The 13,177-nt window shown below is 48.8% G+C and overlaps 1 protein-coding gene across 1 annotated transcript; it reads left to right on the plus strand.

The window, feature by feature from the left end:
- Nucleotides 1-1,998: 1,998 nt before the first annotated feature.
- Nucleotides 1,999-12,753, plus strand: ASB1 (ankyrin repeat and SOCS box containing 1). Its single transcript, XM_088526962.1, has 5 exons — nt 1,999-2,151; nt 3,244-3,385; nt 5,268-5,570; nt 10,159-10,544; nt 12,423-12,753. Exons 1-5 carry the CDS (start codon nt 2,037-2,039, stop codon nt 12,554-12,556), a joined length of 1,080 nt encoding a protein of 359 aa, XP_088383088.1. The 5' UTR covers nt 1,999-2,036; the 3' UTR covers nt 12,557-12,753.
- Nucleotides 12,754-13,177: the final 424 nt, after the last annotated feature.

Here is a 13,177-nt window from a genome sequence, read left to right on the forward strand (position 1 = left end):
GGAGCTACAGGAAAGCTGGATGGATTACCACCGTTCCCCTTTGGCACTGGGGATTCAGACGTGAATGCAGAAGTGAGGGTGTGTTTCAAACACTCGGAGGGTGGCTCCGGGCCAGGACGCCAGCACAAGGAACCGATACGACAGCTCGCCTGTGAGAATTGCCCTGGGAAGAAGTTGTATTTGATGTGATACTTTTTCCCTTGCTCAGACCCAAGGACGTTTTGTGCATGCATGCATCTTCCTGCACACTTACTTGTCCATTTGTGTTTTTTATTTCCAAAGTGCTGTACCTGCATGGTCACCTAACACGCGCTCTGTTCATTTTTGAGGGTGCCGCATAGGGTGCTGTACTTGAAATAGCCTGGTGATGTTATTGCAGTATAGTGTCTTTTTGCTCAGTCCCATTCCTGCAGGTTTTCTCGATTCTTTGGCCATTATTTTCATGACTGGTTTGCCTTTCCCCTCCTAGTCTTTGCAGCTTTATCCATCCTAAGCACAATTGCTTTCTTTCTCATTTTAGGCAAAGCATCAAACTGATGGATAATCAGGGGTGTTTATGTCTGCAAAACCTTGTGAGTTATGCTACAGGAAAAAGAAAAAGGCAGGAAAGGAAAAAGCAAGCACACAAAACTTTACTGTCACATTTTACCTATGGAAAAACTTCTGTAGTCTTTTTAACTAAAAAACAGAATTCTAGAAAAAAAAAATCTATCAGGTGTAATGAGACAACTTTCACATATGTGACATATCTCCCCAGAGGTGAAGCTGGTGGCTGCAAGATTGTTTCAAAGAATTGTTTTCTGCATCTCTCTTGGTACCTTTTCCTCTGCTGATTGCTGAAGGAAAGAGCCCCCAGATCTGTTTACCAATGACTGAGCTCTGCATTTTTTTACTGCTCCCATTTCTAGGATGAAAACTGTTAGCGCCACCAGACCTTGAATCAACAACTTCCTGGGGAACAGACCAGGTAAATCTGTCTTCTGCTGAGGTTTTCTGTTCTGATGAGCTAGCAGAAACAGTATCTTGCCTCTTTCCTGCCTCACAAGAATTGCCTTCCTGAGGACTATTCCAGCTGCTTCTTCCTCTGGAGCATCAGGTATTTAGCCTGCGTACCTCTTACTCTGATTATTGCTAATTTATTGCTTTACCTGATCAGAGCTCCATAGGGTTCCCTTCAGAGACCAAGCTCTGTTTCACGAAGCTTCTGGGTCCTGTGCACCAGTGTGGTATTAACTCTGATATGCTGTGTCATATTGACTTTCCTGGGACGGGAGAGCTTCTAAGTGCACCTGGGCCATGACCTACCAAACCCTCAGGAGATGCTCCTGTTTGGCAGGTGGGCTGGCAAATATGTTGGGTCCTGGGGTTTGGCCATAGGTCAAGACTGGGGGGCAATTCTCAGCTCCAGGCATGACGGGTCCACATAGATGCCCTTTCTGGCTTTTGCAATGGGCAAGGAGATGTCCCAGGATACTCAGGGGGTCACCAGGGGGCTGGGAGGACCATAGGGGCAGGGGGTTATGAGAGCTGTGCTTTCTCCATGAGCCCAGAAGCTCCAGCGGAGCGGCACAGGGCTGAGCAAACAGCTGCTGTTCCCTCTCCCTCCAACATGTCCCTGTCTCTTTTTTAAACACAGGCAGGAGAGACATGGGGGCTGTTGGCTTCTAGCCTTGGCCCTCCTCCCCGCTGAAGGGAAGCGTTGCAGGGGAGGAGCGGACGGCTTTGAAGGAGGAATCGCGCCGCTGCTCCACGGGCTGCCCAAGCGGAAGGAGAAGCCATCTCAGGAGGCTGGGGAGGATAAACCACCTTAACATGGGAACAGGAAGCCCTGGGCGCTGGCAGGCACCAATCAGGCCCGGCTGCGGGAGGGAGGGCCGTGCGGGCAGCGGTGACAGCCGAGGATGGCGGGTGCCCGCGGGGAGCAGGGAGACGCCAGGCCGGACCGGGACGCTGGGTGCTGCTAGGGGTCCAGGCACAGGGGGGCGGGAGGCCGGGGCGATGTGAGGGGACGGGGGTCCCCTCGAAGACGGTGGCAGATGGCCGAGGGCAGCCAGGCTGGCAGCGCCCTCCCGCCCGAGCCCCCGGATGGCCAGGACACCGCCAGCATCCGAAACCTGGGTATCGGCCCCGGTGCCTCGGAGGGACACGCAGGTAACGTGAGCAGAGCCCCGGGCCACTGCACGCTCCCGTGCAGCCCGTGAAAACGGGACTCCCGCGCTCGTTGCTGTCCATCGATCCAGGCACCTGCCCAGCCCTCCTCCACCACCTCCATCCCTGCACCTCACCTGGGCAGGTGAAGCAGGGGAAGTCGCTGCCTGCTGGGGTCGGTGTACGAGGGGCTCCCTGGATGTGTCCAAGGAAGGATGTTCCGCCAGGTTGGTGGCACGAAAGAGCCACAGGGGATTTGCCAGGCAGAGCTGAGTGCCCTGGTGCGCACTTGCTTGGTTTCCCCGACTTGCAGTACTTTCAGTGCAAGAGGTTTGTTTCAGATAGTGTTTTAGAATTTAGAATTGCACGTGGGGCAGCACGAGTTGCCCACTGCTCTGGCCACCCCACTGCAATGTGTGCTCGTTGGTCTGCTCAAAGTGCTGATACGGACATAGAACCCCATGCAGAGGAAGGATTTACTTGCATTATTATACCCATGCCGGGGACCTCAGGCTGCAACCACATTTCTCCTTTTTTTTTTTTTTTTTCCCTGGATGTAGCTAGCACTGAACACACTTTGGAAATTTCAGTAAGATCCCTTGAGATGCCTTAGACTTTTCCAGAGTGTCTGGTATGTTTCCTAAGGAAAGATTTGGACCTGTGGGAGCATGCTGTGCATCCCAAGTGCACCCAGGAAATGCAGAGTTGTTGTGAAGTTCAGGCAGGGGGCATTTTCACTTCGATCCACAATCTGCTCTAGTCATGGTGTGGAGGGGACATACCTGTTGATCTTGTCTTTGCTTGTGCTTAGCAGTGGGGGCATCAAGCAGCCCCGTTACCAGCACCTGCATACTGGACAGTAGGCCATTCCTTGCTCCATGCCTTTTCCCTTCTGTCAGTGTCTGTTGGATTCAGACATGGAGAAATATGAGCTGTAGCTACACTGATGTCTTCTCACAGGAAGGCAGAGTCTCCCTCATGCCATTTTTAGCTCTGTCTGGTGATCCTGGGAGCGGTGCCAAGGCGCTTCAGCACTCGCCTCCTCCAGCAGCCTGTTGCTCGGACTCAACCCAGCTCCCCCTCTCTTCAGCGCAGGTCGTAATCTCAAGGAGTGGCTGCGGGAGCAGTTTTGTGACCACCCCATCGAGCACTGTGAGGACACCCGGCTGCACGACGCGGCCTACGTGGGGGATTTACCCACGCTCAAGAGCCTGCTGCAAGAGGAGAGCTTCCAAAGGTGAGGGCCACGTCTCCCACCTGGTGCCAGCACCTCCTTCCTCCATTAGCACCTTCACACTGGCTCTGGAGGCCCTTACAGGACCAAAGGAGGAATTAGATGCAAGGTCTGACTGAACTCAGCTCTGAAAATTTTGGCTAATGACTCTTTCTTCCTCTGGGCTTCCTGCCCCAAACTGTCTCAGCCCCTTCTCCCTGTAGCCTGCTCCTTCCTGAAGCCCGTCCTGTTGGCAGAAATACCTTTCTCCACTTTTACAGGAAATGTGTTTGGTGGCAGATTGCTCTGCTTACCCCTGAAATTATGCTTGTTAGTCCTCCAGGAGGCAAATCTCAAGCTAGTCCTGTGAGGTTCATAAAATGGGCAGTGTCCACACGTAAATGCTCCTCAGATCATGCTGGAAATATAATACTGTGAAAAGAGGAGTCTACATATGATGGAAAAAACATATAAAAGGGATTACAAATCAAATATAAGCTTGAAACACCCTCCGTTACAAAATCTGGCTATAGCTAAGTCTGTGACCAGGGGGACACTTAATTAATTTTCCTGCGCCATGGAGAAAACTGCTTAGAGTGCAAATATCTCTCTCAGCCTTAAAAAAAAAAAAAAAAAAAAAAAAAAGTCCTTTCAGCAGTAACGAGAATGAGCCAGCCTCTCCTTCGGTCACCAAGGTGGCTCTGTGGAGCCTCTTCAATCCCTCATCCTGAGATTTTTTCCAGTTTCTGTCCCATGATGTGTGGGAACTACATCGCATCAGTGCCGGTTGGCCCTTCAAGGCTCCGAGTGAGCTGAAAAGGCATCCTTTGCTGCAGGGAAAAGGCCAAGTTAGGCAGTAGGAGAAGGTCTGGACAGGTAGGTTCATCAGAACGAGTGGAGAACTGACTTCTTTGAATTTGGGGGCAGGTATGGAGTGGAGATCCCCCAGCCTCCTAGGATAGTCATAAGACTGCACAATTGAGGACTTGATGTGAGGTTCATATTAGTCTTCTTCCTAAAGCCTAGTTGAAGAAAAAAAAAAGGAGGCTTTGTTTTCCTGAAAAATGGCCTTAAACATGGCATATAAAAGTTGCTTTGTCCTATTTAGATTACGTGGGCCTGCATGGAGGCCTCTAGAAGAGCAAATTGACCACTGTACTGGCAAAGGGGCACATTCTCCTGCCTACCTTGGCCTTAAAGAAATTCCCACCTCTATGCATGTTGTTGCTGAAATGGTACCTGCAGTGATTTGAAGAGAATTTGTGATCAAGGGCTGGACATTTATGAGAGTTTTAGGACTAACCTGAGATTTGGATGAACATGAGGATTAGCGCAGGTGATTTCAGAGGGGCATCTGAGCAGCCACAAACCAGAGCCATCTCCTCTGTAAACTGAGCAAGGTTCTTTCTGACAGTACTGGTGTCTACCAAGGATGCTAAAGACCTGTTTATGTTGTTCCAAGCAGCATGCCTACCCTCCTTCCTGGCAGGGCTTTAGGGAAGGATTTGCATTCATTTATCCTTATGGTGCCAGGCCAAGCGAGCACATTGCCAGTGGTGTGATATGGATGAACGCTCGCACTTCCAGGCGTCCCTCCACTCCTCCTGCTCTTTCTGTTACTCTTCTGCTTTGGCATCATTATGTGCCTGTCAGAGCAGCTTGGAGTAAACCACTGAAAGCAGTGTTTTAGCCTCCAGCTCTGTCTGGCTCCATGCAGCACCTAGCTCAACGGTGCCAGTTTATTTGTAGAGTTCTTAGGAGGTTGAAGTACTTAAAACAGTGGGGAAAAGCTTCAAGGGGGACATTCAACCTTCCTCAGGATCTTTCTCCAGGGCTGGGGGAGGCAGGGTGGCCCAAGGTGGTGTGAGGCCCTCTCTGACCCGGTGCTTCTCTTGTGACGTGCCAGCCGGATCAACGAGAAGTCGGTGTGGTGCTGCGGCTGGCTGCCCTGCACACCCCTCCGCATCGCCGCCACCGCCGGCCATGGCCCCTGCGTCGACTTCCTCCTCCAGAAAGGGGCTGAGATTGACCTGGTGGACGTGAAGGGACAGACTGCCCTCTACGTGGCTGTGGTCAACGGGCACCTCGAGTGCGCCAAGATCCTCCTGGAAGCTGGGGCTGACCCCAACGGCAGCCGGCACCACCGCAGCACCCCGGTCTACCATGCGGCACGTGTGGGCCGGGCAGATATACTTCAGGAGCTGATCAGGTGAGAGCCAAGCTGCAGATGGCCCTGGCTGGAGGGGTTACGACTCTGCTTCTCTCTGTCTCTCCACCTCCCTCAGGCTCTTTCCCCCCATGGGGCCTGTGGGACATATAGCATCCATTTCTTCCTCTACCTTACCCTTCTCTCCATGGTGTGTCCGCTAAGTCCACAGACCTGATGGAGCTGGCCAAAAATGCTACTGATGTGTGAAACCACCATGCCTCATTTCCTAGGAAAAAACGTTATTTCTGACCCCACCATCAGAGCCAAGCATTGCAAACCATCCACTGCTTTTCCTCTATGGCCCTGCTCCATCTCAATAGCCCATTGCTGGCTCTCTCTTTCATCTGACTCCAGACCCCTCTGTTCAGTCCCACCTGGCTGCGTTTACAAGCAAGGTGGATCCCTCAGCTGGTCAAAAGAAAAAAAAAAAAAAAAACAGAAAATCAGAAACAGATCTTTGCTGAGTTTGGCCTCCATGACCATTTTCTGTCCTTGGGAAGAGAGATGTCTATCACCAGGACCGCCTGTTTTTGGCTGCCTGGTATTTGCCCATCATTTGAACAGCATCTGGGCATCCCTTTCATTTTCTTCTCTTGCCAGAGACCTGAACCAAAGCTCCGTGGAAGGAGATGGCATCTCTTGGTTGCAAAGTGATAGAGATCGTTTTAGGGAGCTGAAAAATAGCCTTTCCGGGTGGCCAGGGCTGGTACTGTCTCTGCTGCACTTGTTTGTATTCAGCACTAATTTTTGGGCATCCAAGCAGCCCTCCTTTTTGCACGATGCTGAGCCAAAGAGTAGTTCATCCTTGGGAACGCAGAGCCAGTCCCTGGAGGACCACTAGTTATGGATGTTTTATCCACCTAGGTGGACCAACAACTTGCCTAGCAATAAGAGACTGGGTTAATTCTGCAGTAGTGTCCAAAAATCATTTTCCTGGGCGACAGGGTTGACCAGCATGCAAATATTGCAGAGCATCTGATCCCTTATCCAGCCTCTAGCTGCAGCAGGGTTCAGCAGTGCTGCCGGAATACAAAGACCCTCTGTCCTTAGGGAATTTTGTCTGCAGCACCAGCAGCAGACAGGGGGACTAGCAGTATGGTCTGTGAACTTGGATTTTCACCTCTGTGGCATGCTGTGATATTTCCTTTCTTCTAAATTGGAAGTTCTTTGTATAAGGGACTGTAGTGAGCAACTACATGGGCTGTTGATGCCAAATAATAAGGGATTATAAGGGGCAAATATAGGTTGTAGAAAGAAATAGTAAAAGAAAGTTTATTTGGATTCCCACAGAAACACTCTCTAAAGAATCCCCTCAGTGACTGCAAATGCTGGAAAATAACAACAGAAAAGGATTTAGATACAAAAATTCCACAATACTTGGGGATTTTCTCCTTTCATTTTTGCTTATGGGGAAATTATTTTTCACAGAAATGCAGCTTTAAGGAAGCTGGCAAGCAAAAAGAAGGGGAGAATGTTCCCCCCTTCCCTCCTTCTTCTTCTGGAAGCGGAGACAAGGATGTCCCCATCACCATGTACTTGTTGGCACAGGATTCAGGCTCATAAGCTGCATTCCTGAGAATCTCCCCTGATATATCCGCTAACACAGGATGAAATGTAGCAAATGGTATTTCAGCACACGGAGAGCTGATGTATTGATTTATGTGTCTACTCCTTGGGATACCTTGCCAGCGATATTAAAAGCAAGATTTTGGAAAACTTTCAGGATTAAAAATTAACTGGAGGTTGTCCAAAATCTTTTTATTAGACAATGTCTCTCCCAAGGCTGCTAAGCTAATACCAAATTGTCAGATTGCCCAAAATTCCTAATATCTTGGAGTACAGATTTCATAGATCTATTCAGAGTTTTGTACTTTAAAATGCAGCCGTATGTTGCAAAGCTCACTCAAAGGTTTAGAGAATGTCGATCGAAAAGATTTGGCAAGGAGAATGCAATGAATAGGACCCCTCTTACTGAAAAATAAAGACATATTTTGGATTACTTAGCTTGAGATAGCTCCAGAGTCCTGAGAAGAAAGGTCTGCCTGGTCAGGCTGTCCTCCTTTGCACATTCATTGCCCTGGTACTTTGCTGCAGGTGTCTAAACATCACCTGGTTCATTTTTTTTTTTTTTTAATCATATGGTTGCACAATCAGGATTCACAATTGCTGAACCAGCTAACCAAGCCATAAGTGAAACTGTATCCGTTAATAGTAAATACACGCGCAGCCACGGAATGGTGATCCATTTTATAGGCAGACTGGCGGAAATATTTACAATTATACTGCCAGGGTAGAGATTACTTTCCTAACAGCTTGTTATGTGATCATGCTGCGGTGAGCTGGACTGCTGTGTTGTGCTTGCAACGTAACTGAGGGTGACCCAGCAAGCTAAGGATGAGCGAGCCCTCCTGCCTCACTGCAAGCACTGCAGAAGGGAGCTGAGAAATCACAGCAGTGCTTCAGATGTGTAACTAACTGTACGGAAAGAGGAGAATTTCATATTTTGCTGTAAAATGGGAATATCCACAATGGGAATTTTGATGATAATGGGGTAAAAAAATAGGGGAAAAAAAGGAGAGGGAAGAATAGAAATGTGAGAGTATGTGGCTGTCTGGTCAGAACTATGGCCACAGTAGGCAATAGAGTCACAGTGGCCCTACAAAAACCCTATAGCAACACAAGCGACTCCATCCAATATGTTTGGATAGTCTAATTTTATGATAACTTTTTTTTTACCTTCAGAGAACTTGTGATTTCTATGGAGAACAGACATCTCATTTAGCCCTCTGTGCTTCAACGCAGGCGAAGTCAAGCACATTTAGCAAGGCAGTCTGAAAGCCACTAGAAGGTGGGAATGTCCCTTAGGGTGCAGTGGTGGGCTGGCTGTCTGGACCGGGAAGTGAAGGTTGGCCCCGTGGGCTGGTGCAGAGACCAGCTCTCACTCTGCAGCGTCATTTCTCCACCCCATAGGTCACCTGGGAGCCTAACTGAGATAGATGTTCCTGGCTTGGGAAATCTCGTGTGTACATAGCGTGCTGTTTGCAGCTCTTAGACAAGTTTTCTTGACCCTTGTTCTGTGCATGCTTAATTTAAATGAGCCTATTTCTGTTCTCAGAGTTAAAGCATGTGGTTAAGTATTTGCTGGATTGGGACCAACCCCTACTGGGTTCAGAAAGAGCTATGCATGCCTTGAGGCAGAATTTATCCCCAGGTGGTTTCCTTATATGTTTTATTAACTGCAAAGAAGAATATTATGATATCTAGGAAGACAGCGAAACCTGGTCTTCTGAATGCATGCTTTGCAGTTTGAGAGAGGGACTGGCGGGTGAAGGGACATTTTATTACTGTGCAGGGAAAGGACAGGGCTTCTGATTGATCTGTAACTCTGTAATTAAAAACAACTACTCGCTCAGGGATTGTGTTCTCTCCCTTCTTGCTCCTCTGCAGGCTGCATGTGAAATAGATGCAGCTGCAGTGTCACCATTGCTTGGGTGTTACCCAGCCTCAAGCCAAACACAGATAGATTCTTATTTCTGTTGTTACTTATTCTGCAGCATTTCAATTTTTCAAATTCCATGCTTTTCCAGAAAGGGACACTTAGTCTTTTTGTACCCATTTACTTTGCTGCATTCTTCTCTTTCTCCAATGTTTTAAAAAACAAGAGCTCCAAAGCTAATGAACCCTACTTTTTCCTCATTCTCTACTTGGTGCCGTCTGTGCTTCCCTAAAAGATCCCACTGAGCCTAGATGCTGTGAATGCTACTTCTCTTGTGTGACTCTGCTGATTTCCATTTGAGGAGGGGTCTGCCCTGCTCACTCACCTACTCTCTGGCACAACAAGCCAGAGACTTGCTGTGGCAGAGTCCCCTTTGCTGTGGCCGCAGGGGACTCTGGAGTAGTCCAGACAGCGTGGCACCATGTAGCCAGGATGTGAGATACTGACCTCCCCATGGAGCAGCATGAAGCAAGAGCTGGTTGTGAAAGGCTTGACAGGTTTTCTCTAACATCTCATGGAGGTCTCTGCTTCAGGTATTGTACAGTATCTCTTGTACAGTGTCTACTATAGTATATAGTTGGTGAACCAAGCTATGCAGAATGGATGGGTAGAGTGGAAGCTCAGCACAACTATTTAGTATTTTTCCAGTTTCCTGGAATGGCTAGAATTGGTAAATGCATCCATGTGGCTGAGCTGTATACTAGGAAAAAGGCTTCTGTTTGATGGCATTTCAACCATCCAAGCTCCTTCAGGAACAGGATTTGGTCATATATATTCCACTGTTGAACACAGATTTTGAGCAGATTTCTGTTGCGTTTTCCGGCTGTTTGTGATAGTCAGATCCATTGCCTGTCTACCTTCTTGGCCTTTTGTTATCCTGATGGGGAAGTTATTTCACTGATTCCACTGCTTCTCTTCAACTGAGTCACCTGGAAACACCCTCTATTCCCCAGCCAGCCAGTTAGAGACCAACATTATGTGCCCTTGGCTCAGGCTGAGCTGTCCCTCATGCCAAGGCCATGCTCAGCACATCCTTCAGGAGGGCATGAAAGGGGAGAAGCCTCCAAACAGCCTCTTGTCTCTCCCATCCAGGTACGGTGCAGATGTGGACGTGAATCACCACTTGGCCTCCCGGCTCCCCAGCCCTTCCTTGCGGCCCCTCACCACGCTCGTGGTCTGCCCACTGTACATCAGTGCTGCCTACCACAACCTCCAGTGCTTTAGGTTGCTGCTCCAGGCAGGAGCCAACCCAGATTTTAACTGCTGTGGGCCCATCAATATCCAAGGCTTTTCCCGGGGCTCGCCAGTGTGTGTGATGGACGCTGTCCTGCGGCATGGCTGTGAAGCAGCATTTGTCCACCTTTTGATTGACTTTGGAGCTAATTTGAATCTGGTGAAGGTAGAGGCCTTGGGAGGGGAATCCACAGGAAGGGTCAAAGTCAACCCAGAGGCTCTGCAGGTGTTTGAAGAAGCCAGAGGTAAGTAGCTTTGACTTACTACAGTGGCTCTGGTTTTATCTTGGGCTGCATTTAGGAGGATTCTTTATTTGGTAGCTAGGGGTGGCTAGCTTGATAGGGTGTACTGGGTCCATGGATTAATTTGTATCCGTGTGTTTTATGCCTGGTGAGTATTTCTTCCTAAATATCACCACAGCTATTTTCTCCACTGTTGGCTTCATTGGTATGTTGCACAAATGGCTTCCCTCAAAAGAGGAGGCAGCATCAGCTAGGAAGAGTGGGTTTTGTTCAAGTTCATTTGTTCAGGCCAGGTGTAAAAAGATTCTGCAAGCAGGACATACTTAACAGTATAAAGCAATTATAACATACACAAAAGATAGTCAGGACTTAACAGGCTATTCGGTGAGATGTTTCTGAACTCACCAAGCTCACCAGCCCTGATAAAACCTCCAGAGAGCCTTTCCTGGCCAGGCAGGTGTTGGTCAGGGAGAGGAACATGGGGCTGACCTCTGTGGCTCCCTGGTCCTCCCTTGCAAAGGGAGGATACAGTGGAGCTCCATGCCTCTAGCGCTTATGTCTTTGTTCTCTTGCTCATTCACCACTTGTGGTGCATCCAGCCCACAGATCCAGTTCGGTGAAGCCACGGAAATGTGCCCTCACTGTTCTTGAGTGTCCCTGTGCTCAGTGGCTCCCAGGGATTCCTTGGGACTAATGTGGTAAAGTGGTATTTGGGCAGGCTGCTGCAGTGACAGTCACAGTAGTGGTGGGAAATAGGGTTTGGGAGCTCATCTGGGGATGTAAAATGGCGGGAAAAAAAGCTCGCTTTTTGAATTCAGTATCCTCTGGGAAGTAAATGAGTTATAGAGGATGCAAGCCAAAGCCTCAAGCTCAAACACGCCTGTGTTCTCCTGCTATTTCTTTCCTTTTTTAGCGAAAGCAACATCAGCTCAGTGTGCACCCCTGTTCCAGCAAGGGCAGCACCTCATAAAACCACCAGGCTCAGGCACTGATGGCGAGGGCTTTGCGTCAGGGTCAAAAGATGAGTTTCCCTCTGAAACTCCAGACCAGAGAGATTTAAAAGGAATACAGGACTTGGGATGCAATGCCTATCCCCCACCTGAAAGTATATCAGCTTTGCACATACCTGTTTTTCAAACCCTCCTGGACTTTTGCAAAGCAGAGATGGGAATAAACGAGGGCAGGTGGTTTTCATTAAGCCTGCGTTTAGGAAGGCAGTGGGATAGCCCTGCTTGCTTTCCTTAGGTACAGCAGTCAGGAAAATGGAGCAATGTCTTGGAGGTCCAATTCCTGAATCAAGAAGGATACCACCATACTGTTCTCCTTGTGTTGGCAGAGCTCTCCATGAATTCAACAGAAGCCCTTGTAGGAAAGTTGGGATAAGCTCTGAGCTGGCTGCCAGTGCTTAGACTTCTCCCCACAGCTGTTGCTTCCCAGAGGATGGCTTAGTACAAAAGGAAAGTCTGCATCACTTCCAAATTATCTGATTAGCATAAAGCCTCTCTCAGACTTCACTGGTGTGGATTTGGCAGGGGTGTCTTGGACCCACGCTGGCAGGGCTCAGGTGTATAGTAACAACCCCTTGCAGTCTCCACCTTGACCTTCCTAGTTGCCCGTGTGGCATTTGCGATTGCTCCAATATTTTTTTTTGCCAGAAAGTGTGGCCTCCTCGCAGGGAGGATTTGCGCAAGGTCAGCTCTCCGGCACTGCCTTTCTGTTGCAGTGCAGAGCATCACCTCAGCTTTTGGAGGAGGTAACGGGCTCCTCCGCTGTCAGCAGAGGCTTTGTGCTGTCCGGAGCGCAGCACAATTTACATGCTGTTATGCCTCTCTCCTTCTCCCTCCATCCCTCAGTATTTCCTCTCCGCTTTCTTCCTTGCAGGCCGCACCCGGAGCCTGTTGTCTCTCTGCCGCATAGCTGTACGAAGAATACTTGGCAAATGTCGTCTGGATCTGATCCACAGCCTTCCAGTCCCAGACCCCATTAAACAATTTCTACTTCATGAACACAGTTAAAGGGCAATCGACTGCTTTCCAGGACAGTTTCATTTGGTAAATGGCTGACAAAACCAGGTGCCAATCCTGACTGCACGGTCAAATATTGTACTTGCTCATGGGGCGCACATAATTCCCTGCCCCTGTGGGTTCACCCTTTGAATTTAGGGTGCAGTGATTGTGTGTGTCTATACTTAAGCTATTGGTTATCTAATTGGTAACTGTTTTTTGCAATTGGTTGGGCAATGAGACTAAGACCTGTGTGTGAGTTACATGAGCAAATACAAGATATCCTATAGCTATTAATATTTATCTGTTTGTTATGACTCTACCTCTGTTGCTGCTCCATGATAAAAAAAAATCCTGGGCCTCAGTGGTACTTCTGTGTGGGAAATGCATCCATACTTAAGCTGTGGGCTTTCACTTTCCTCTAGTGTGCTAGGGAGTCTCTCTTCTTCTTGGTAAGAGGTTTGCAACAACACTGTGCTCTTTTTGGCATCGATATCTAGCGTTTCCCTTCCCCATGGATTCTGTGATTGCTGCTGTGAAAGTGGGTGTATTTTCTTCTGTCCTCTTCTGGTGTGAAATGCATCAAGTTTCCTGTCCAGTGCTGTGTGTTACTTGGAGAACTGTGTCTGTGTC

The sequence above is a fragment of the Tinamus guttatus genome, unplaced genomic scaffold (genome assembly GCF_059628265.1).
Source record: "Tinamus guttatus ecotype Peru unplaced genomic scaffold, ASM5962826v1 Tinamus_guttatus_pri_ptg000260l, whole genome shotgun sequence".
Lineage (NCBI taxonomy): Eukaryota > Metazoa > Chordata > Aves > Tinamiformes > Tinamidae > Tinamus > Tinamus guttatus.